The sequence below is a fragment of the Talpa europaea genome, assembly GCF_964194135.1.
Source record: "Talpa europaea genome assembly, contig: HAP1_SCAFFOLD_329, whole genome shotgun sequence".
In the NCBI taxonomy this organism is placed as follows: Eukaryota; Metazoa; Chordata; class Mammalia; order Eulipotyphla; family Talpidae; genus Talpa; species Talpa europaea.
In genome coordinates, this window is record NW_028167807.1 from 5,169 (window position 1) to 31,293 (window position 26,125).

Here is a 26,125-nt window from a genome sequence, read left to right on the forward strand (position 1 = left end):
TCACTCTTCCCGAGTCAGGCCCTCGTCTAGGGCAGGCAGTGCCTCCAGCCCCAGGCCCCCACCACCCTGGTTGCTAGAGAAGGACACCATGGTATGGAGGAGCATGAGAACAAGGACATAGAGCCGGATCCTGCTGGGGCTGAGGCGAGAGCCCCCAGAGACCGGCAGCAGGGAGGGCTTGTGGCTGATGCGGCCTGGGGGGTCATGGTGGGGGTGGTAGTGGTGGTACTGTTGGTGGTAGTGGTGGAAATAGGAGTGGTGGAATTGCTGGTGGTGGGTTTTGGGGGTCTCAGACTCCTTGAACTTCTTCTTCTCCGACTCACAGGAGACCCACTGCACGTCACAGCACTTGGTTTCCGGTCGCTTTGGCGAAGTATCCAGCAACCCTGCCAATGGATAAGGAAGGGGTGGTGGGGTGCTCAGGGACTGATAGCTATGCCTGTGCTAGACAGGAGCTTTTCAGAGCTTGGGCTGCTAGGGTAGCCCTGTCCGAGATTCCTTTCCCCCTGTTACTCAGTACCTTCCCTTTCTGGACACTTCTTTCCCAGGGACCCCAGATGGTTTCTCTGGGATGACTCCCCAGCCAAGCATGTTCTGAATAGAGGTGGCTGCTCTTCTCTCGGCCCCTGCTCCACCTGGCCCTATCCCAACCCGGGGACCTCATTGCCCGCTCTATCAGCCACTAATCAACCTCCTGCTAACCTGACTTCGCTGTTGTCCGCTCTGCTCCCACACCCCCAATTCAGTGCCTGTCCTGGGCCCTTGGCCTCCTCCCTCCTCCCCAGTGCCCTGCCTTTACCTGTACAGATAAAGCCAGGGAGCCCTCCATACACCATTTCCTCATTGTCGGGGAGTATAAAGGGGCACCGGGTCTGCACCTCCAGGCAGTATTGCTTGCAGGGCACCCAGCGTTGGCATTCTTGCTGGGTCACGCTGAAGTATTCTGAGCACAGCCAGGCCTTGTAGACAGCCTGTGGGGAGAGGAAAGAGAGTCAGACTAGGAGCCAGCCCCTTCCCACCTCAAAGGAATGGGATGAGGAGGGAGTATCTTTAGCCTGTTGGGTGAGGGATGCACCTACCCATTCCTGGGATCCAGAGGGTAAAGAAGAAGAAAGGTAAAGGCTACTACATTCTACCCTGAGATCTTCCATCTCATAGTCAGGACATCCAAGTCCCTCCATCTGCCATCATTCAAGACTTAGAATTCATGCGTCGGCAAAATCACAAAATGACTTCTTTGTCAGGGCTGGAGGAGGCTTACCAATCATCCCATTCAACCCTAGATTTTACAGTTGGCCCAATGAGGTGTCCTGACTTGTCTGATATCACCTATAATGAAGTAATTTCCATTCTGTTCAGTTCAGCAAACATTTCTTGGGCTGATGGTGTTAAATTTCTAAATTCAGGAAAGAGATGGAGAGAATAATCTTTGCACTACCTCATTAGGGTGTTGTGTGGATCAAATAATATGACACATAAGAAAATGTTTTTGAAACTCTGAAGTACAATACAAATGTGAGGGGTTATTTTTAATAAAAACAAGAATCTGCCTTACCAGGCACTACATGTGCCTTCAAGCTCTGCTTAATCCATGCTATGTCCTGCTGGCTTCAGCCCTGGTGTGGAGCAGGCACATTCCATTTGAAACCTTGGATTTGCAGTTTCACATCATGGGTATACTTCCTGGCCCCCACCAAGTACACCTCTAGCAAGTGCTAGCTCAGTCCTAGCTAAGACAGCGTTCCTGATCTATCCCCTTCAGCTCTCAGAGAACCCAGGCTTTCTCAACAGTATTACTGCTGTCATTCCAGACTGAGTAATCCTTTATAGTAGGGCTTTCTTGTGCCTTGTAATATATTGAACATCCTCTCTGGCATCTACCCAGTAGTTTCCAATAGCATCCTTCTCCACTCCCCACCCAACTGTCACAACCTAAAAATACCTTTGGCCATTGCAAAATGTCCCCCTGTGGGGCAAGAAAATCATCTCCCATGGAGAACCACTGCTACTGAAAGTGCAGACCTGGACCAACAGCCAACACCATCACTAGGCGCTCACTAGAAATGCAGAGTTCCAGGCCATGTCCCAGACTGGCCAAGTCAGCACCTGAATTTAAACAAAATGTGCAAGCAACTCTTACACATGGCATCAAGGCCCTGTCCACCTCTGCTCTCTACATCTTGTCATACTTGCTCCTCCTAGCAATGGTTCTCAGATTTCAGTATGTCCGAGTCCCCTGGCACCTGTTAAATATTCTGATGGTCACCTCCAATTGGGCCTCAGGAGGACTGAAATTGGCTCTGGAATTTGCTTTTTGGCCAAGGATCCAGGGCATTCTGAGGCTGGAGGCCTTTCAACAGCACTCCGAGCAACCTGGTCACAGCTTCTTACATCGACTTTAAACATCTACACTAAAATACAAGAACTCCACCATGAACAAGAACTTTGGCAATGCAATACCACGATGGACTTTCCCATAGCAGGGGGTGGTGATGACACTGTAGATCAACTCCCCGAGGACGAAAGTGCATCACAGAAGTCTCAAATTAAAGAGGCTTCATATCTGAAAATGGAATTCTTGATTTGTTTTACTCCAGATCTGCCCACACTGCCCACACCAAGTCTTGACCATTTCAGTTTAGGGCCATGTCCAGCCCTCTGGGTATTCAAGTCAGAAACAGGAGTCAGCCTTCCTTGCTCTTTTTGCCAACATGCCACACTCACTCTATCGGCAAGGCATGCCAGTGCTCGCTTCATTTCCACATCTTCGTGCAGGCTGCCGTTATCTGCTTCATTTCTGGCCTCCCCGCTTCCACTGTGCACTTTCCAATCTGCTGTCTGCTCAGGAAAAAGAGCCATCTCCAAACACTTTCCGCTCACGGTACTCCCATGCTTCAAACCGTCCCATGGCCCTAGAATGAAATATTTACTTCCAGCACCCACTGCAAGCCACCACTTATTGTGGCCAGTCTGTCTCTCCAGTCTCATTTTCTTTTTTTTTTATATTATTTTTTTAAATTTTTTTACATCATTGTTCATTTTTAAATCCAGTCTCATTTTCTTCGCATGCAGAGGTTCTTTCTTTTCCTTGTGCATGCCCTACTTCGGCCCCCTGTAGGGTCTGGGCACAGAGCTGTTCACTTGGCCTGGAATGCTTCTGCCCTACTTCTGGCATGGGTAGGGTCCTCCACATCTTTCAGGTCTCACTTTAAACATTACCTCTTTAGACACACCCTCATTATTCTCTTTTCTTCTTAATTATTTCCTCACCATCAGTATGACCATGTCTGCATCCTTGTTTCATCTCTGTCAACCTCACTAAAATGTGAAATGTGTAAAGACATCTCACAATGTCTTCTTGATTTGGTCACTGATACTCAGCACAATATACTTACAATATTGAATGAATGGGATGAGAGAATAAGGACATGTCCCTACAGTCAGGGAAATTCCAGTTTCATGGACATAAGAAACTTGGCTCTATGGCATCTCAATCTACATTACAGAAAGGCTAAACCACTGACATCACTAGAGGGAAGCTGGGAAGTAAGAGAAGCTGGGAAGAGCTCACAGAGGTGATTCCAGTTGAGCTGAGATTTCAGATGGGATGGGTAGAGATGAGAGAAAAGGACATTCCAACTGAAACAACAGCTTAAGCAAAGGTATGGAGGTAAGCGAATGTGCTGGTGCTGAAAGAACAGAAACAAAAGTTGTCTGAAATAGAGTAAGAAGGGGACTGATTTACTGTGGAGGGACATTTAAGTCATTTCCATGTTTTCATTATTATAAATAATATACCAGTGAATATCTTAGTACAGATGTCTCTTACACACATGTGTTAAATTGCACTTATACAAACTACAAATGAAATGATTGGGATAAAAAGAATGAGAAGGGATTGAAAGGAGGGTAAGAAAGCAGTGCGGGTAAAAAGTAGGTTAAGAAGGAGCTAAAGGGTAAGACAGGGGTGAGGGAGGGCAGTGGGGGAGAGGTGTGTAGGAAAGAGACAGTAGGAAAGAATAAGGAATTGGAGAGCAAGGAATGTTGGTGATAGTGGAAGTGGGGAAAAAAGTTGGGTAGAATATGGACAATGGCAGAGAGGTGAAGGGTTTTAATGAGGGTGAGAGAAGATGGGTGGAGAGATCAGGGGGTTAAGAACATGGGGGGCAGAAGAGAGGTAAGGCAGGGTTCAGAGAGCTGTGAAGAGGAGGTCATAGGGAAGGGAGTAGAGATGAGGGTAAGGATGAGCAGGGTAATGAAGGTGGATGAGGAATATAGGAGTATAAGAAAGCAGGGGTATGAATAAGGGACAAGAAAGCAGAAGGAGGGTCAGAGAATGAAATACAAACAAGACTGGAAAGAAAAGGAAATCCCATGAGCCAAGGGCCCTGTGCCTCAGAGACAACCCCCACTCCATCTTCTGGCCTCCACAGCACCAAGATGAGGCTGTGTGCACAATCTCTGCAGCCTGGACCCAGAGTCTACCTCAAACTCCCCCAACACTGTGTGGAATCAACCCCCTCTTCAGTGGGGTCAGAGGTGACCCCTGTGGGGGTGCCCCCTGAGCTCTTTCAGGTCAACATTCCTGCTCTTAGGTAAGAAGGCCCTGTTGGTGCTCTGGCCCTCCTTTCAGGCAACAGCAATTAGTCTGCTAACAATGGTTATGGTGGCGGACACTCCCCACCTCTGTTCTTGGAAGGAGAGATGAGAGGAGGGAGGCAGGAGAGGAGAGAAGGGTGGCTTGATGGTGGCCTTTCTCCTGAATTAGAGACCCTCCCTCAGGCCCCACACCCCCATCCAGAGTCACCATGGCAACAAGTGGGTGAACAGATTGTCTGAGGACGACACCAGGCCTGTGGGTGGCGAGGCAGGAACAGGCAAGGAGCTAATGAGGGGAATGGAGGAAGCAGAGCCACATGAGGCTGAGAGGTAATCCAATTCCTTGGCCCCACAGATGGCCAGCTGAGGCCACTGCTGGTTCACTTGCTTCAGAGGTGGCCTAAAGTCCTCCTCAGGTGAAAAGTCTGACTCTGTGCGCCAGGCCCACCTTAGACTCTAGAGTCCTCTTCCCTATGGCGGTGTAAGTACCTTGACCTGTCTCATCAGTGTTGGTTCTGAGCCAGAGGGGGCCAGGGAGTCACAGGCAGTCACAGTGGGCACTAAACAAGGATGGGGAAGAGCCAGGATAGCCAGGGTTAGGAGTGCTGTGGAGTCTGCAGGAACCAGGGCACGCAGGCAAAAGGAAGAAAAGTCTGAGAACCAGACAACAGTCAGTTTGGAGACCCTTAGAGATCTTTGCAGCTTCTCAACTCTGGCTGCATGTCAGTCATTCAGTAAGTCTTTTAAGAATGCTCCTGTGCGGCCTGCATCATATTCCAGACCCAGTAAGTCAGAATCCTTGTGGGTGGGGCCCACACAGCTGTAGAAGAACACTTCAGATAATTTTAATATGCAGAGGTCTATCCAGCTTATAGATGAGGAAGCGGAAGCCCAGGAAGGGGGAAAAGACTTGTCTGTAGTGATAAAATAATGTCAGAGGGGAACTGGAAACCCGGCTTCTCGGCTCCAACTCCAGGGTTTTTCTTATTGGACAATTCTACCAATACTTCATATTCCAAAGTCAGAGCAGGCTGGCAACATGAGTGTGGCTGGGAAGGAGAGCTGAGGAGATCCAGGCCTGCTCTGGGTCTTCAGGAACTTCAGACTCCAGCCCTGGCAGAAGAGACTTGTCCATCAAGCCCTGTCCTTTGAGTTTAATCATCCTAGACCCTCCAGGCAGCTGCAGAGGATGGCATGGGTGAGGTGGGAAACCTTGACCTGGAAGTGTTTCCTTTCTCTTTGGAACCCCTTTCCCCACCTCAGTCAGGCCACTGCTGGGCTCAGTAAAGTTCCTGCTGCTACAGTCCTGTTGCTATGGGAACTGGGAGGGGAAGGAAGCAGAGAGTAACTAGAGGGAACACCAATTAACCCAAAAAGGAAGCTGGGAAGGCTGTCCTACCCCTCCCCCCAGCTGGGCTGCTAAGCCACTCTTAAAATGGGAGCGGGCAAAATAAAGGGGATATCCCCATCCCTCTAAGGCTCTGCAGCTGCCAGTTGAGGAAGGAGTGGGGAGGACAGAGGAGCTTACCATCCTGCTGCCCAGCCTGCAGCACTGGTTCGAGCATTCTTATCCCCACACTCTGGGAGGCAGCACCTGGGTTCTCCAGTGCTGTGTGAATGCACACAAGTGGACACATATGCACATAGAACAAAGTCAGGCCTCAGGGCCAGAGGGTTCAAAAAGAGGAGGCTACTCTGGGCTCCTTGGTTTGGGGGCTGGAAATCCCCCCAGGGAGGCGAGCTTCAATTCTTGCCAACCAGGAAAGCAGTGGTTTCCTGGTTGGATACAAACTTTTTTCCTTCCCTAGGGTCTGTTTGACCATCCAAATCCTCTCTAGAGACGTCCTCGTCATCACTGCTTGTTTCCTTAATATACACCTTGGGCCCTTGGCCAGGAGTTGCAACTGCAGTATCTGTGGAGTTATAATAGCAATTTGGGTTGGGCTTGGGGATGAAACCCACTGTCCACAGCCAGAAGTAGTCATCCCACCTCCAGATTTTACCTAGGGGCAAACTTAGGTTCAGAAAAGGGGATTGTTTCAGCCAGATCAGAGGCATGCAAGGCACTGACTACAAAGTTGGGATTAGAGCAGAGGTACACTGATTGCTAATCCCATGCTTCTTTGTACTGCACCCGTGAACACACGGGGTACTGTCTGAGAGGCCTCCTTGGGCAGGGTCTGAAAGTAGGGCCATGGCTTCTATTCCTGATTCTGGACTTTCAAAGTTAGATCAGAAGAGGGGAAGGTCAAACGCAGTCTCCCCAACCCAGGGGAAGGAGATCGTGGACATAACTCTGGGGACAACAGTTCACTGGAATTGGCAGAGTCAAAGATGGAATAGAAGCATTACAGGGCAAATCCACTTGGATGATATGGCTTTACTTAAGTGGTTGTAAAAATAAGCAACAGCTTTTCTGCTTCTGAGAATGAACAATCCTCAGTCAAAGTGGCTTGGCCTGGTCTGACTGAAAGGTGGGGGAGATGGCTGCAGAGGTGGGTAAAGACCTAGAGCCAGTGTGGCCCCAGTGGGTCTTCATGCCTCCGAGCCTCTTAGATCATCTGCTCAGGTCAGTGCCTTGATGGGCCTGGACTGACCAGGGGTGGCCTGTAGTGGAGAAGGCCAGTAACTGAGCACTCCAGAATGGAAGGGATTATGAGAGTCACCACTCCACCTCCTGAACTGCTGTTGGAATCTCCCCTCCAGCATCACTGCCAAGAGATATCCAGTTACTGATTATAAGCCTCTGGTCACAGGTCACTCTCTCCTAGGGCAACCCCTATCTTCAAACTCAGCAGTTAAAGGGGCTCTTCCTTCTGAGCTGAGATAATGTGTGTCTGTGGCTTTACTTATGACTCCTACGAGCAACTCTAGTACCAAATAGAACAGACAGCTTCCTGTCCCCCACACGAGTCCTGCAGGAATTTGAAGACTTTCCCAATCAAGACTTCCCCATTCATTTGTTCATACAGTGATTACTTTTTGAACATCTTCTGGTATGCAGGGAGCTAGCTGATGGAGATGACTGAGACAAGATGGCTACCTTCAAGGAGCAAGAAAGACAACCATGTAAATCAGTCATTATAAGTCACTGTGATATGGGTCTCCCCGGTGGCGCAGCGGTTGAGCACTGGGTTGCAAAGCTGCCTGCAGCCTCTGTGGCACCAGTTCGATCCCCGGATGCTCCCTGGCCACCGGAGGAGGGTCCCGGATGGCGTGCAGACCTCTCCTGCTGCACGCTGCTCCCCTCAGCAGTGTACTTTGGTCCTTCTGCCTGCTCTGCTCCCTGCTCTGGCTCTGGTGAATTCTCTCGCCCTCCCAAGCTTCTGACTGTACCCAGTGCTTGTATAAATAAATAAATCTTTAAAAAAAGAATAAAATGGTCAACAAATGACTATAATTCATTATTAAAAAAAAAAGTCACCGTGATAAGTAATATGTACTTTGTACAATGGTAGCATAAAGGGAAGAGTGACCGAACTGTATTTTGAGGGCAGAAGACAGGAAAACGTCTCCTGAAGGTAATGACTTGAGTTGGAGTTTAGAAAGAATGAGTAGAAGTTGACTAGATGGAACAGGACAAGTGTAAGTGCACTTCAAGCCATGTAGTCAGGAGATATGCAAAGGACTGGAGGTGCGAATAATGCTGGGTTCAGACACTGGAGGTGGTTAAGCACAGTTAGAGTGAACAGAGGGAGGCATGATGAGAGATGAAGCTGCACAGGAAGGACATACCCAAAGGTGATATTCTCTGACAGGGAAGAGCCACTAACAAGTTTTAAATAATTACTTTTTGAAATACTGCTGATTGCTTCTGTGACTAACTTTTCAGGCTTATGTCTGAAAATGTGGATGATGGAGTATAGGCATCATTACAGGAGGCAGGGTGACCGGTTAGTAGACTATTGCAACCATCTGAGTCAGAGATGATGGGGCCTTCAACTAAGGCAGTAGAAACAGAGTTAAGAAATGAAGAAGAAAGACTGTATGTGAGATGTCAAGGAGGTAGAATCAATTAAGCACAGCACTGTGAAGCTGTTCACAGCCTCTGCAGCATGAGTTTGATCCCCAGCTGGCCAGGGAGCTACCCACATGGTGCAGCAGACCTCTCCTGACTCGCCTGCTGCTCCCCTCAGCAGTGTATTTCAGTCAGTCTGCCTGTTCTGTCCCCTATTCTGTCTCTGGTGAATCCTCTCACCCTTCACACCTCTGGCCTGTACCCCAGTTCTTGTGTGCATAAATAAATAAATCTTTTTTTTTTTTTAAAAAAAGGGATTCCTTATGGATGTGGGGAATGAGGAAGAGGGGAGGAGTCCAGAATGATTACCAGGTTTTGGGCTTGGGTGGCAGAATCAATAGTAGTTTGATTCATTGAGGAGAGGAAAACAGGAGGAGGGGTAGATTTGGGGGCATGCAGATGAATTCAGTTTTTGGTCATATTGATTTTTAAGCATATGTGGGTCAGCTAGGTGAAAAAGTCAAGGAGGTGGTTGGACATAATACTCTGAGCTCAAAAGGTGTGTCCGGGCTAGAGGTAAAGGTTTGGAGTCATCAAATGTTAAGGAGTTAATCATTAGGAGCATAGCAAGACTATACTTTCCTATACCCTTTGAAGTTAAGCTTGGCTGTATGACTTACTTTGGCCAAGGAAATGTGAGTTGAAGGGATATGGATTACTTCTTGGGAGAAGCTTTAAGAGTTGGTATACTCCATGCCATATTCTCTTACCTCTGCTGCTGACTGTGGAAGCAGTGTTGAAATGGAGCATCTAACTTTCCTGGGTCTTTTGGTGACTATCATGAGCAGATTCTCTCTGCTGACCTCTTTTGGGCATGTACTGTGAGCAAGAAATAACTACTTGTGCGTTAAACCTCTGATATTTGGGAGTTGTTTGTTATCACAGCATGACCTAGCTCAATAGCTCATCCTGATTGATACAGCAATCAATAGTGGAAGCCAAGGAAGCAGATTATATTGTCTAGGGACAGTGGACACAGAGAGAAAAGAATCAATAGTGGATATCTGGAAAACACTAACATTTTTTAAAAGATTTATTTATTTATACAAGAACCGGGGTACAGGCCAGATGTGTGGGAGGGTGAGAGGATTCACCAGAGACAGAGCAGGGAACAGAATAGGCAGACTGACTGAAATACACTGCTGAGGGGAACAATGGGTGAGACAGGAGAGGTCTTCCATGCCATGTGGGAATCTTTGCCACCGGCTGGGATCGAACCCGCACTGCAGAGGCTGTGGACAGCTTCACAGTGCTGCGCTCAACTGCCTATGCCACCAGGGAGGCCCCAACACTAACATTTAAGGTGCAGTTGGAAGAAAGGGATCTGATGAAGATGAAGTGGTTTAAAAGGAGGAAAAACAGAAGACAGTATTATTCTGAAAATTAGTGAAGGAAAGCTTTTCAAAGATTAGGGATTGGTGAGCAAAGAGCTTAGACAGGAATGTGCTGGCAGCTGGCATGGTGAAAATAGTTTTAGTGGTGCAGTGGGGGCAGAAACCAGAGCATAGCCAATTTAAAAGGGACTATAAAGGAAGAAAATGGAGATAGTTGTTTCCAAGAAACCAAAATTCTTAGTTTTTTCCAACTATTTCATGGGTTTCCAGGTCTCTCTTTTATCCTGGTTGTTCATTATCAGAAGATTTCCTGCTTATCTGTGTCACTTGCAACTAAATGCAATCCCTAGGTAGGGTTTACCAACAGAGTCCAGAAGTATCAGCCTTCCTGTACTAGAAGCCCCGTCTATGATAATGAAAGCTAAGACCACATTTGCTTTCTGGGGGACTGTATTGTATTCTGGTTATTCAGTGGAGCTGGAGAAGGGAATGCCTGCCTGGAGTGTGGAATCAAAGACACAGTCTAGATCAAAGACCAGATGTGGAGCTCAATCCTGCTGGCGAGACATCTGTATAAACTAAGCATCCATGAGATCACAGGCTCCCTGAAAACAAGGCTTGTATCTTACTCTTAGGGTTTCACACGGAGCTGGGTCTTCAAGAGGTGCTTACTAAATACTTGAAATCCAAACTCCTGAAAATCTAGCCTCAAAAATAAAAGAAAAAGAAAGCCTAGCATCTAGCAACTAGTCCAGACTGGAACGAGATAGAGAGCGCCAATAAAAAGGTAGAAGTAATGAGTTATATAATGTGTTTGCATGAATTTTACAACTCTGATGGAGAAATTGGACATGCATTAACAAAATGTCACAGAAAACTAAGCAAACGGGGGTGGGGGGGTAGGCAATTATTAACTCTGGGAAAACAAACTGACCAAGGAAGGAAATGTAATCACATTATTATGTATGACTCAGCTATGAACAATATTTATAATTCTAATAATGTAAACATGGAATACTGTTGAAACCAGAAACTGTGATATGCCAATGAAGCATGTATGAGGAAAGTGGAAGTATGTGTGCATATATGGTGCTATTGGCAGTAACAGAGTTAAATCCTCCTCTAATAAGATAAAAAGTCAATAGATATTTAAAATAGAAAAATCAGGAAATAACACTATTGGCATGCCATTTAGAGATGCAGACGTAAATATCAGAAGAAACAGCTAAAAGATTTGGAGATATTTAACTCTGAAGAGTGAGGCTCAGGGGTGGAGCAGAGAGATGTTGCTTTCATTACAAGAATTGAAATCTCTATCATTTATAAAACAATAAATTATATATATCTGTATAACTTAAAAGACAAGTATAAGCTACAAGGAGATCTATCTATCTATCTATCTATCTATCTATCTATCTATCTGTATGTATGTATGTATGTATGTATGTGTATATGTGTGTATACAGATATATAGATGGGATATATACATATATATATAAATACACACATGTATGTGTCTATCTATCTGAATAAGTGTTTATATCTATACACATACGACATTTAAAACAGAAAAGTAAAAAAATAGCAGTACTGGTGTACCACTGAGAAATATGGAGATAAATATCAGAAGAAAAAGCTAAGAGGGTTTCAAGTGTTTAACTGAAGAACAATAAATATGTAACTTATGCCTATCTTTTTAAATTATGAACATATATTACTTTGATAAAATGAAAATGAAATATAAATATAAACTGATCTGCAGCGATGAGCCTATAAACAACAGAACAAAACCCTCAAGATTTGACCTGACCAACCTCACCATACTCTCAGTTCCAAAGCCCCAGGCCCTGCACTATTCCATCCTGGATTATCTACTCCATCACCACAGTCTAGGTCATGGGCTTCCGTCAGGTAAGTTTAATAGGCCAACAGAACAAATGAGTGATCCCATAGCCAAAGAGAGGAACTAAGGTGAGAGGAGGGGAGCACTGGGGCCTTCTGTGCCCAATGATTGTGTAGGCCACCACAGGAATAGTGCCAATATGCCAGTGACAATCATAGCTTTCTCGGAGTTACACACAGATATGCATGGCATAAAATTTACTTTCCCACTTCCAGGCACACCTGTCTGCCATACTCTAGTCTTGGGTCCAGGTTCAGGAAGCAGTCACCAGCCCAGCCTTCTGCAGGGGTCATTGTGAAACCAGTTTTTTGCCCTTGCCTTACCTCCTTCTGCAAACACCTGCCATACTAGACAGATGCATCTGGGGATAACAGAGGACTGATAAAAGGTTACTGTCAGCTGTGCTTGGTCTCTGGTGGTGAAGTAAATCAAGGCTTTGGAGTCCTTCCCTCACTAAGCATGCCTTTGCGTCTTCTCTTGCTAGGATCACTTCTGCTGTCTTCTGGCTCCTTAACACCCATTCCCATGCCAGACTTCACCTCCAGCTCCAAATTACCTTCCCCTTCTCTTAAGCTGTCCAACCCAGCATTGTCAATCTCAATTGGGCGTTAAATAGTAATTTGGATTAAATGCATCTAATTAAGGTAAGAATAATAACAACCACCACACACATATATATAGGAATATATGTATATATTATATACATATATATATATATATATATATATGGCTCTAAGTCCCTGACACTTACGAACTCATTGAATCTTCCTAACCAGTCCCTAAAATGGAGACAGATATGTACAGATGAGGACAGGAAGGACCAGAGAGTTTAAATAACACATCCAAGGTCATAATGATGGCTAACATTTCTTGAGCACTTTCTATCTCACAGCACTTAAGAGATTAGCATGTTGTGTCATTTAAGCCTCATGACCCTATTTTTTAGTTTCAAATGCAGAGAAAGTGAGATTCAAAGAGAGACAAAAGAGTATGTTCAAAGACTCATTAGCTATTTTATGGAAAAGACAGATTTCAAACTGGAATTTGAAGCCAAGTTGGCTTGGACATCAGTGCCCAAGCTCTTACATGCTATATTGCCCCTCAGATGGTCTTTCCATTTCACTGTCACCATCAAAGTAATTAGCTTGTTACTCGGAAAAGATTATTTGTAATGGAATTTCAGGTCAAGCTGGGAGAGTGATTTTCTACAATCAATGTATTCATTCCATTCCTTACATGAGTAAGTATGAGTAAGGTTTTCATTGTAAGTGGTGTGATGTGAGGGGAAGAATCTTTAGGCACTAGAGGCTACAAATGATTATTTCTATTACCCCATAACGGAACCCCTTCCTTCCCACCTTTAATCAAACACACACACACACACACACACACACACACATTCTCTCTCTCTCTCACACACACAGAGAGAAAGAAAGAGAGAGAGAGAGAGAGAGAGAGAGAGAGAGAGAGAGAGAGAGAGAGAGAGAGACTAGCCTTAGAGATGGAGGTGTGAAAAGAGGCAACTACTGCTTTGTTTCTTCCATACCGACCAGCTTCCTACCCACAGTCCAAGTCTTACTAATCCTGCTCTAATCTTTGACAACTTGTGAATGATGGGACGCTGTCTCCTTGTAGAAAGTTGTCTTGCCTTCTGATAGGAGTTTTCCTGTCCCAGATTTTATCATTTAAGGGGTTCTGGAACTGCTTTGTTCTGGAAAACTCTAATGCCAGAATTCATTCCTTCAGAAAAGTCTCAGGATGGCAACGTACTCTAGTTGCTCCTTTCCCCCAGATTGTTCCATAAATGTTCTTCACTGTAAAGTCTTTGTTCCAGTCAGTTGGAGAGTTAGCCACAGCTAGCTTCAGATTCTGGCTCTGCCACTAACTAGCTGTGTGAGCTTGCACAAGTCATTTGTAAGGAAGCAGGGACTCAGCCACTACTATGCTATGTGACTGTTTGCAAAGTGCTTTCCTCTCTGGGCTTCAATTTGGAACCAAGAAAATGTCCTGAGGGAAACAGCATCTATGGAAAGAAGACAAGGCCAAATATTCTTAAACTCTAACAGTCCCGCTGTTAAATCTTAGGTTTGTTCTTAACAGTTATACTTCAAGCATGTTTAATTTCCTGATCTAATTTTTCCTCATCTGTAAAATGGAGATAGTAAAAGCACTTACCCTTTCCTTTCTGTAAATAGTGTCTGTGAAGCAATTAGCACAGAGCTTTTCCTATAGTATAATCACACGGACACAAATTGGATTGTACTGTTGCCTTGTGGTAGTCAAATGTCTAGATTTGACCTGGATCCAAATCACAGCTCCAATTCTTACTAGAGCTGGATGACCCTGAACTAGTTATTTAACCTCTCTGAGCCTTCTCCTATGTAAAATGGTCATAAATATATATAATTGCCTCACAAGGCAGATGTAAGAACTGAGTGAGCTATACTATACATCAAAAGTGCCTAGGTAGTTTCCTTCTTTCCCATTCCTTCCTTTCAGCTCTAAGATGCCAATGACAAATTAAAAAAAAACTGCCATAAATGTGATCAGAAAAAGGTTAAAATCATTAATATACATAAAAGAGTATACAAATCAATAAGAGGAACACATGAACATGAACAGACAATCCATAAAACAAGAAATAACAAGTAGTTTATACACAAGAAAAACAAATGTTTGACCTAAGGAATGCAAATCAAAAGCTAATGCTATGCCACTTTTCAACTCCAAATTAGTAAAGCTTTTTTTTTTTTTTTAAAAAGATTTATTTATTTATACAAGCACTGGGTACAGTCAGAAGCGCGGGAGGGTGAGAGAATTCACCAGAGCCAGAGCGGGGAGCAGAGCAGGCAGAAGGACCGAAGGACACTGCTGAGGGGAGCAGCGGGCGGCAGGAGAGGTCTGCGCGCCATGTGGGACCCTCCTCCGGTGGCCGGGGAGCAGCCGGGGATCGAACCGGCGCCGCAGAGGCCGCGGGCAGCTTTGCAACCCAGCGCTCAACCGCTGCGCCACCGGGAGGCCCCAAATTAGTAAAGCTTTAATATGATATTCAGTACAGGAAAGGGGTGGTTAATTAGTCCCAAACTTTTGGTGAGTGCATAAACAAGTAATCCTTTTGGAAAGAAACTTGGTAAGAAAGAAATATGTATGTCAAGAGCCTTAAAAAGGTTAACACTCTTTGATTCTGTAAGACTAATCCCAAATGTTCATCCTGTGGAATTAAAGTTTATGCTCCCATTTGTATGCAAAACAAAGAAAAGTCATTTTGTGTGCAAATGTTTACATAAGCCTGGAAAGAGGGTTGGAAGGATAGACACCAATTGTTAATATCAGTGACCTTAGGGCGGTGAGACTAGGAAGGGAGGGAATGGGAATATTATTAATGTTTTCTTTATAAGCTCTGTATCATTAGATTTGGTACAATAAGCATGGATTATTTTGTTATTTAAGAAACTCAGCAAAGTAGAGAAATAAGAAAAGAATTATTGAGATAGCATTTATTAAAAAAAGTCATAGATCTGATCTGACAAAGATTTACGAAGATATTCATCACACCATTATTTATAATAATAAAAGTTGGAAGTAAAGTAACATCTAATAGGGAAGTAGTTAAATAAATTAACTACTATTAATGGAACATTGTACACTCATCAGAAATGATGTTTATGAATATTTAATTACATGGAAAGATACTCAGTGTAACTAACAATAAGTTAAAGAGCGGGGCAAAAAAAATATTTCCACTGTGTAAAATCTGTAGTCACATTTATAGAATAGCTATTACCAAAAAAATGGAAAATAATAAGTGTTGATGAGTATGTGGAGAAACTGGAACCCTGGTGTATTGCTGGGGAGAATGTAAAATGGTGCAGATGCTATGGGCAACAGTATGGCCATTCCTCACAAATTTAAATATAAAATTACCACATGATCTAGCAAAACCACATCTAGGTATATACCCCAAAGAATTGAAAGTAGGGACTCAAACAGATACTTATATATGATTTTTATAGCCACATTATTCACAATAGCCAAAAGGTTGAAGGAAATGAAAACGTATCTCCGCACGAAAGCTTGCTTATATGAATGTTCATAGCAGCTTTATTCATAATTGCCCAAAGGTGGAAACAACCCATGTGTCCATCAAGAGATGAATGGGTAAACAAATGTGGCATATCCATACAATGGAATATTATTTGACCATAAGGAGGAATGAAGTGCTGATATATGCTACGATATGGATGAATCTTGAAAACATTGTTAAATGAAGTTGAGTCAGACACAAAAGGACAAATTGTGATGATTCCACTTAAATGAGGTACCTAGAATAGTCAAATTCACAGAGATCAAAAGTAAAATACAGTCAGGTGTAGATTAACCAAGGGGATTCAGTCTGAGAAGTATACCACATGTAATGCCATCACTGGGCAAACATCATGGTGTATTATCACACAAACCTACAAGATCTAGCCTACCTAGGCTGTATGGCATAGCCTGCTGTGACCAGCGCCCCATATGAAGTCCATTTTTGACAGAAATGTCATTAAGCAATGCATGACTGTAGAGGTTACCAGGGTCTGTGGACGGGGGAATGGAGAGTTTCTGTTTGATGGATATAGTTTCCATTTAGGAGAATGAAAACGTTTTAGAAATAATGGTGATGGTTGCCAATGTACTTAATGCAGCTGAGTTGTATGCTTTTAGTGGTTAAAAGGATATGCTTTATATTATGCATATTTTACTACAATAACAAATCTAAAAAGATAGCTGTATATCCTCATATATCTACCTACATTAAGCCATCCATCCATCCATCTCCATAAAAAGACATACACTATAACATTAAGATTATCTTGGAAATTTTTCCCAAAATTTCTCAAAGACCGTATTTGTTTGTAATGGATTAAAGAAAAGGTATTTTTAAAAGATTCTAAGTCTATAATAATACTGAAGAGTTCACTTGGCTGTGAGTTTTACTCGAGTTCAGTATTCAACAGACATGCTCACCTATTACAGATCAATCAGGTAGCCTTGCTATCTGCTGAAAACCAAACAAAAAGACAAGCATTTGGGTGCACTATTGTGGCAATACCTGATGGGGGTATCCTAACATTATCTCAAAAAAAAAAAAAACATTTTTTGACTGGATTATTTTCTTTGTTTTTGTTGAGTCTCATTAGCTCTTTGTAGATTTTTGTGATCAGTCCTTTATAGTTAGTGTTGTGTGCAAAAATTTTCTCCCAGTCTGTGGGGTTTCTCTTTGTTTTGGTTATTGTCTCTTTTGCTGTGCAGAAGCTCTTTAATTTGATGTAGTCCCAGCTGTTTATCTTTGCCTTCACTATCACTGCTTTGGGTGATGTGACTGTAAAGATGTCTTTGAGGTGCATGTCATGTAGTGTTTCACCTATATTTTCTTCTGTGTATTTTATGGTTTCAGGTCTTATGTCTAGTTCTTTAATCCATTTTGAGTTGATTTTTGTGTAGGGTGTGAGGTAGTGGTCAAGCTTCATTCTTTTGCATGTAGCGACCCAGTTTTTCCAGCACCATTTATTGAACAAAATTTTTTTGTTCCAGTGCAATAATCCAGTCAAAAAATGGGCAGAAGAGCTAAAAAGAAACTTCTCTGAAGAAGAAATGCAAATGGCCAACAGGCATATGAAAAAATGTTCAACATCACTTGTAATCAGGGAAATGCAAATCAAAACTACCATGAGATACCATCTCACACCAGTGAGAATGGCACATATTAAAAAAAACTAGCAACAACAAATGTTGGCGAGGTTGTGGAGAAAAAGGAACTCTCCTGCACTGCTGGTGGGAGTGCAAACTGGTCCAACCACTATGGAGAGCTGTGTGGAGATTTCTTGACGTACTAAACATAGAGCTTCCATATGATCCAGCAATTCCACTCCTAGGTATTTGCCCAAAGGACACAGAAACTGTAATTCCAAAGGGCACTTGCACCCCTATGTTTACAGCAGCACTATTTACAATAGCTAAGCTATGGAAACAACCCAAATGCCCAAAAATAGATGACTGGATCAAGAAGATGTGGTACATATACACAATGGAATATTACTCAGCAATCAAAAAAGATAAACACATGCAGATTGCAAGCAATCAAAAAAGATAAACACATGCAGGGATCATGCTCAGCATGAACAGAAAGAAAAAGAAAAATACCAGATGGTCTCACTCATAGCAGGAATTTAGAAAACCTAAATAAGAGACCAGGAAAAGGAAAAAAAAAAAAGCAGGAAACATTGGCAACACCCACCACCCCAAGTCCCTCTCCAGGCAGAATGTGGTTTTGGTACTTCCTTTTACCTTCAAGAGAAGCCTAACCATCCTAGGCTGGGGTTCCTCAAATCCCTGACATGGGAACTGGGTGTGCAAAGCACAGGCCACACCTGAGTAGTATGCTCAGGTGACAGGATCTCACTGTTTCCCCTTCCTGCTCTCCTAGCAGGTATTGGGTGGGGCCTGCCTATGGGGCCTTCCCCCTCTTGCCCTGGCTGATCCAGCAGATGGAGGCTGAGAATATGGCAGGCACCTTTCCTCCAGGCAAGACGAGACCAGCTCCTCATATCTTCTTTACAGAGCCTGTCCCAAACAGCCTGTCCCAAACCTTCTTCAGGCCCATCCTCTGACCCTATCCCAAGAGGACATTGGTTGGTGGTTGTCACTGCATCTCAACTACTAGAGATTGGGGCACTGAGCAAAGAGGATGTTGTGGGTCCCCACTTCGAATCTGAGTCATCCCAGGGACTCCTACAATCTACCAATTGACTCTGCTGGACTTTCCTACCAGTTGGTGCAGCTTCTCACCCCAGTCTCTCAGCAGTCAGTTGGGGTGTTGTCTCTGACAGTTGGAGGGGATTATTAACATTTTCTTTGTACATCTGGGGAGAGAACATCAGTGTTTGGTTTGTATCCCAGTCCTCCCAGCTTTCAGTGATTTTCCCTGAGGAGGTGCTAGCCCTCACTGAGCCTCAACTGTCTCATTTATAAAATGCGGGTAGTGACAGTACCGCCAGCTGGGATGACTGCTGGATTAAACGAGCTCATGGACACCTATAAAACCCACGGCATCTCTCAGATACTCAAAAGCTTGCAGTTTTCTTTTCCCCTTCTATGCTTTCCTTGGAGTCAGCCTGCCCAGTCTTCTAACCCAGAGACTTGTAGCTCAGCTTTCAGTTCCTTTCTCCAGATTCTATGCAAGCTGGAGCTTTGGCCCTGGGACCCCTGTCCACTCTGTAATAACTCCTTCCCTCCTTGGGCCAGCTGCAACTCACCTTGTGCCCCTGCTCTTCCCTCTAAGTAACCTACATGACTGCAGGTGTCAAAAATTCATGTTTTTCTGAAGCCCTTCCTATGTCTAGAGCGAAAAGGCTGGTCCACCATCCCTGGTCACCTGCACCCTCTCTGGCCTGCCTGCTCGTAACCACAGGAAGATTGCCCAGGCCTTCCCAGGTTAGCATCAGCTCTGAGCTCTCAGCAGGCTGTTTGTCTAGAATCCCTGCCCCACCCCAGAAGTTGCCCCTGGCTTTCCAGCAAACACCTGCAGCACCTGCAGCTGGATACTTAGGTGGCTGAGAGATGGGGGTGGGAACAAGTCTGATGCCCAATAGCCTCAGAGGGTGGGTACACAAAAGAACTGCCCCCAGGGAGAAGTTTTTCTAGGGCACATCAGACCCTTGAGTCTGATGTGTCTTCCTACATACCCACCCACACACAGAAGGGTGGGTGTGCCCTTTCCCTGAGGTATTGACACCCGGGGAAGAGACCAATCTGCACCCACATGGTTTAGAAGCACCCTCTCAGGCTTGAGATGTTTTCAGAGATCCGTGACCCTCCTTTAATCTCTGTCCCACCCACTGCCTTCCCTTTCTTCACCTCTACGTCCACCATACAGCAGACTCTTCCAGTCAGACCATGAGATTGGGTGGGAGGTTGCTGGGCTCCCTTCCTCCACCTAACTTCCCCCAACCCCCACTTTCAGGAGATACCAGTGTATCCTTCCTGGAGGTTCCCGTTGCTATGGTGACTATAGTAGTCAGGCACCAGCCCGTGGGAAGGATGGGAAGTAGCCATAAAGAAGACTGGGGGATGTGTGTGTCCATGCAAGTGTGCGTCTGTGTGTCTGTGTGAGCATGTACACATGTGCAAGTCCACCCTGGGCAGGGAGGAGAGAAGGGAGGGAGAAAGCAGAGAGAGGAGTGGGGAGGAAGAAATAGGACAGAAGGAAAGGGGACTAGAAGATGCAAGGGGAGCAGCCCGGAAGAGGGATGGGGCTAAGGGAGGTGTAGTGTGAGTGGGGTGTAAGGAAAGTGAGGGGTGAGGGGGCACTGAGGTGTCAAAAGCAAGAGGTGCAATGCTGGGGGGAAGGAAAACAGGGCAGAGGGTGAAGGGTGAGAGGAGTGTGAGGTAGAGGTGGGAGGTGAGGAGAATGGAGTAGGGGAAAAGGGAGGCCTAGGAGGGGTGGAAGTAACTGTTGGGAAAAATGAGGTTGGAGATGGGTTAAGCGTAGACTGGGGTGTGGTCTGGGAAGGGTCCAAGGTGATTTTCTAGTAGAAGTCTGGGAGGGTTGTGTCACCACTGGTGTGTGGGTATAGGTGTGGGTGTGCACTACAATTTGGGAGAAATGTGGACATTGGGAGCAGGCGTGGATCAGTATGGGGGTGAGGGATTCTGGAGAGATGTGGGTAGCCTGAAGTCACCTTTCCAGTCTCATGTTTAATATGTTATAACCTGATGGGAGCTCTAAGCACTGTTTCTTCTCCATCCCAGCTTCAGGAATCATGCTCCATGCCGCTTCCCAAAGCCCACATTCCTGGGCAAGGAGGGTCTGTGGATCTGGAGGCTTCTTCCCAGGGGAGGCTTTGCAGTGGTTCTCAGGAGGCTGCCTTCTGAATGCTTCTCCCTTTCTCCACCCCCAAGCAGAATCAGGGAGGTGGACTGTGGGATGCTGCTCCCTGCCTGTGAGTCTGGGTGACAATGGGGACCACCAGCCAACTCCTGTCCTTTGCCCAGTGCCCTGAGCGTCATGCTCTCAGCACAAGTGTTAGCCCAGGAGTCCTGCTTGGCAGGAAAGCTGTGGCAGGTGGGAGGAGAGAGGAAGGCGGTGAGGCAGAAACAGCTGCCAGCCGGAGTGGAGGAAGAGCAGGGCCCCAATGGGTATGGGCAGAAGGCAAGGCGCTGGCTCTCGCAGCCCCACTCCCCTGTGTGTGGGTGTTAAGCATCCTTCCCCATCTAATGCTGCCTTTCAGGGAGCAGACACTGCTCACAGGCCTAAACTCTGGGCTTATCTGGGCTTAAATAAACCTCAGAGGTCCCCTATACAACACCCCCCAAAATCTGGAGTTAGTCACCTTCATAGAATTCCCTCCAGGGGTCCACCTGTGTCAGGCAAGATATTTTCTGGGAACAAGAGCTCATCTGCTCCTAGGTATTATGTATACTTCTCATTAACAACAACTTCACAGGGCTATTATGATGAATGAGCTCCATTTTACGGATGAGAAAAGTGAGGCTAAGGAGTTGAAATCCATAGTTCAAGATCACACATGTAACAAATTCAAAAAGCTGGGTTTGAACCCAGAACTCTCTTAACAATGAAATCCCTTTGGGGCTAAGTGGGACATGCATCTTCTCTTGCATTGGGATAATTCTAAGAAGCCACATCCCCCGGGGTCTCCTCTTCTCCAGGTGAAACAGCTCTTTCAACTCAGTCCAGGAAAACATGAGTTCCTGCCTCCTCCCAACCTGCTGTGTGAGCACCAGAACCAAACACACAGGCTACCCAGGCGGGTTTGGGCCAGTCCAGAATAGAGCAGAACTTTTCTATTCTTCCTCAGCACTGACAGCTACTAACTGGGCCCTTTGACTGGTAAGAGCTGGGAACTGTCCTCATGGGCTTCTCTCCCTTCTTGGAGCATAGCTATGAGAGAAGAAGCCAGGGTTTGACTTCCCTCTCCACAAATACCTCCAGTGCAAATGCCCTGAATTGAGAGTAGAAGGGGCAAGGGCAGGGGTGGGGAAAGAAGCGATCAGAACCAGGCAGGGGCACGGCAGGGTTGGAAAGGAGAGATGTGGAGGGGGTGAGGCGGTTGTCCAGAAACTGTCGGCAGGCCAAGTGGAGATGGAGGTAAGGGCTTTAGGGGTGTGTGCCCAGAGAGATAAGGGAGGGGTAGGGCATGGCTGCTGGGGTTGGGAGAGGGCAGGGCGGGGGTGGGCAGGGCCAGCCTAAGTTAACATTGCCCTGCTGTGCAAGAGGAAGTCAGTCGCACATTAAAGAAACGTCGCAGCTGGTACTAAATTGGGAGGTGTCACAGGCAGCAGTGAGGACAGGTATGATGCGTGGGGCCCTGAGTAGCCTGAAACAGGGACAGACATTGCCAAGGGAGAGAACAGGGTCTCTGGGACCACACAGGAATTTTGATCTGACTGAGACACTCATGAAAGAGCCTGGGGTGGGGGAGGAGGGTAGAGGGGTCACCTGGCCCTGGAGCAGAGCCTCCAGCATTGGTTTCTAGAAGTAGAGGAAGTTTCCTCATCCTGGCCTGGAACTATTGGTTCTCCACCCAGGAGAAGCACTGAGGACCAGGTATCTTCTCCAAGGGATCCTGTTCTGGGTGAGGGCTGGACAGAAGGGTTCGGAGCACTGGGATCAGGTTCAGGGGTCAGAAAATAGTAGGATAGAGGTGGGGTGACAGGGTGGGGAGAGAGGGACTGCAGGAAGGAGGAGAGAAGTGCTGTCTTTCCCTGCATGCCCATAGTGCCATGGAGTGAAGGGCCCCATTGGGCCTCAGTTGAGGGTGAGAGCAGTAGAACAGGGCTGGGAATGATAGGAAGAAAGCTGTGGCGCTGGCACTGCCCTTCTCCAGGCACAGCAGGCAGCAAGACAGCAGGCAGAGTTGGTTGGAGAGTTGAGAGCACAGCTAGGAGACAAAGGAGAGGCAGGAGGGCCCTGGCCATGGGGATCTTGACAGGAGGCCTAGCAAAAAACACAGGCTTAGCAGGTTGGAGACCTGGCACGTTGGCTCTTTCTTTGAGTGACCTTAGGGTGAACTGCTTGATCTCTCTGCACTTCAGTTTCCTCATCTATACAATGGGAGGCTGGTACTACCAACCTCCCTGGCAGCTGTGATCTCATAATATTTGTGAGAGAGGTTGGAAACCTGAAGTATTACATAGACGTTGGGTATTACATCACACACGCTCCCCTCACCTCACCTAAAAGTAGAGTTTTCCCATTTGGTTTGAGTTGGTAGGCTATTGTTTGGGTCTAAGAATACTCAAAAATTTTTTTCCATATAAATTAGTGGTAATAGCATTCCCAGATCCAAAAAGTCACCTACCAAATCATATCAAACAGGAACAAACTACTTTCAGAAGGCAGGGAAACTTGTATTGCAAAATACTCCCCCTTCCTGCTTAAATCTCACGAAAGTCTCAGGATGTGGGAAGAGCATGGATTATTATCCCTGTTTAAAAAATTAAGAAATTGAATCCTAGAGAAGTGAAGTGACATGCCCAAAGTCACACTGCTAACAAGTGGTAGAGGTGACGAGGCCTCTGGAACCTGAGACATCAGCTATCTTTCTCCTACATCCAACTGCTTGGTAAATGCAATCAACACGAAGGATCACTAGTGCTAAATCGGAAACTGTTTAAAGCCAACTCTAACATGGAGAAAACCCCATGGGGAAGTTGTGGTGTGGTCTCTCATTCATCCTGGTGAGTGAGCGGGAAGCAGTCCCAGCTGTGGGGTTGGAGGGAGGGCCACAAAAGACAGAACATCATTTATTCCATCTGTTAGTGGACCACTTCCTCTGCTTCCAATGCCATCGATGGTGTGTGTCTCTATGTGACAAAATGTGTCCTTCATGTGACACATTTTGCAGGTATGTCTTCTGCAGGTATGTCTCTGACATCGTAGGGAGATGTGCATGTGTGTGGCACAGTGTCTGCTTCTCTGGCACTGCTTGTGGGTGTGACGACCTCTCTGAATCTCTGTGTGACTTTGCCCTGCGTGGTGGTGGTGGGGTAAGGTGTGTGTGTGTGTGTGTGTGTGTGTGTGTCTGTACACCTTTAAGAAGTGGAATATCTCATCTGGTAGTGTGAGTGAGGCAGTGAGTCAGCTGAGGCTGAGGGAGGCGGGAGGGAGACTGCTAGGTTACGAGAACAGGAAAAAGGAGACTGAGAAAGTGAAGTCAGGAGCAAGGAGCTATCCCTTTCTTCCCCAACCTCCTGTTCAAATCCGCAAGGAGCCCACCAAGAGCACAGAAACCTGAAGAAGACCACAGGGGTTATGCTATATGGGAAGGGACGCTTTCTGACCCTCCCCAACGCTTTGGAGGGAGATGAGCTAGGCTAGGAGGCAACTGTCTCCCTCTCCAGCTCTCAGCTCCTGGTTTGAGGATGGATGAGGTACCACCCCACCTGGTCTCCTCGTCACTTGACCCTTTGACCTTGCTGTTCTCTCTTCTCCCAAAGGCAGGCCACCTGGCCAGGCTGGGTGAACAGGGCAATAGCAGCATATCCCAAATGTTCAGAGACCCCCCATACCTACTGTCCAGAACGACCCTGCTGAGGGTCAAGAAGTTTCTTAGCACTCAACTTTGCCCTAGGCAGGCCTATTTTGCAGCAGCCTCCCCTCTCCTCTGGGTGTCTGTCCCCAGCAGCCAGAAAGCCAGCTTTCCCTCCACTGCTACCCCAGGGCACTGGGAAGGCACTGGAGTTTGGTAATGCACCAACCATCAGTGGCACTCCCATGAGCCACTGTGCCCTATTCCCATCGCCTTCTTTTGTCAGGGGAGAGGAGTTGGCAGGGCTTCCTTGGGAGGAGAGAGACACTCCTGAGCTGCACCTGCCTGGGCTCTGGCCAGCCAACTTAGGTCATGTAAGGTCAACCAGCTACCAGGAGTGGCCCTCCTCTCAGCCTTTGGCAGGGCCCAAAGGGTGACGGTTAGGTGGCCAAATACTCTGCTCCCCATTTTGGCCTTCCTTCTCACTCTCAGTCAGCACCAGGGCTTTCAATTTCGGCCCAGGAAAGAAAGGGGGCACCGCTGGCTGGGGATGGAGACTGGGGGACCCGCTCTTTCTTTCCACCCCCTTGCCAGCCCAAAGCCCCGTGACCCCTCCCTCCTCGTGCGGGGGCGGGGCTCCAGGCGTCCCAGTCCGATGGTGCACAAACCCATTATTAATAGAAGTTGGCCAGGTGGTTACCTGACCCGAATGCCTGAGATGCTGTCTTAGGGGAGGGTCCCAAGTAGCACTCGTAGTGCTGCCCAACTGAAAACCATGGGGGGAGGTGGGGTGGGGGGAGTGGGGGAAACCTTTTTATTCCAGGTCCCATCGCCACCGCTCCCGCCACCAAGGCAGCTTGTCGTGGCCGCGGACGCCAGTCCCTACCTTACAGCCTTTCGTGCAGGACCGGATTGAGTACTCTTCTGCCTGTAAGTATTTATGCAGCACGAGGTCGAACTCGTCATATTTTTCCTGAGCATGTCGGTCGAGCCGCTGGTAAGCTTCGATACAGTTGCTACACACCTCCCAGGCCCCGGAGCCCGGGCTGGCCACCACGGCCAGCAGGTCTCCCAGCAGGGTGTCCAGGCTACAGTCCAGGCTGTCGGGGCGGTCCATGCCCAACAGCAAGTCCCAGACAGTGTAGGTGTCGCAAAAGGAGAGAGTGAAGTTCCGAAAGTGGCCTTTGAGCAAGTTTTTTTTGGCGGAGGGGAACTGCGCCGGGGTACGGGAAGGGGAGTCAGGGGGCCGCAGAGGGGGGGCTGGGGTCGTCGGTTCGAAAAGTCTCTGCAAAGATTGCAATTTGGTGCAAGCTGCGTCCAGCCCCGTGGGCTCTGGGGCGCCGCCGCAGTCCGGCCTGGGACCGGCGGCGGGGGCGGCTTTGGTCAGGTTGCTGTATCGGGGGCCGCAAGTGCCCGGGGGCGCGCTGGGCTCGCCAGGCAGCGGCAGGGGCAGCACCGCGCGGGGAGGCACCGGCTGCCGCTCACGGCCGGCCCCCCAGGGCGGCCGCATGGCGCTGCTCAGCTCCCTGGCCCGGGGCCGGGCCCCCGCGCACAGCCACAGATGGTCAGCGAGCAGCACGGTGAAGAAGAGCAGGGACGCCAGGGACAGTCGCCATCGCTGCGCCCGCTCGGAGTCGGCGCAAGGTTTGTCGCTTGGCCTGGGAGCCCAGCAGCAGCAGCAGCAGCAGATAGTCAGCGCGGCGGCGTCTTTCCCGGGCCACATCCAAGCGCCCCTGAACAT

The 26,125-nt window shown here is 47.0% G+C and overlaps 1 protein-coding gene across 1 annotated transcript; it reads right to left on the reverse strand.

Annotated features, from left to right (window-relative positions):
- Positions 1-26,125, reverse strand: LOC311167947 (NALCN channel auxiliary factor 2; the record flags this gene model as incomplete). The annotated part of the gene is made up of 3 exons (XM_084259686.1): positions 1-386; positions 800-971; positions 25,271-26,125. 3 exons carry the CDS (start codon positions 26,123-26,125, stop codon positions 1-3), a joined length of 1,413 nt encoding a protein of 470 aa, XP_084115812.1.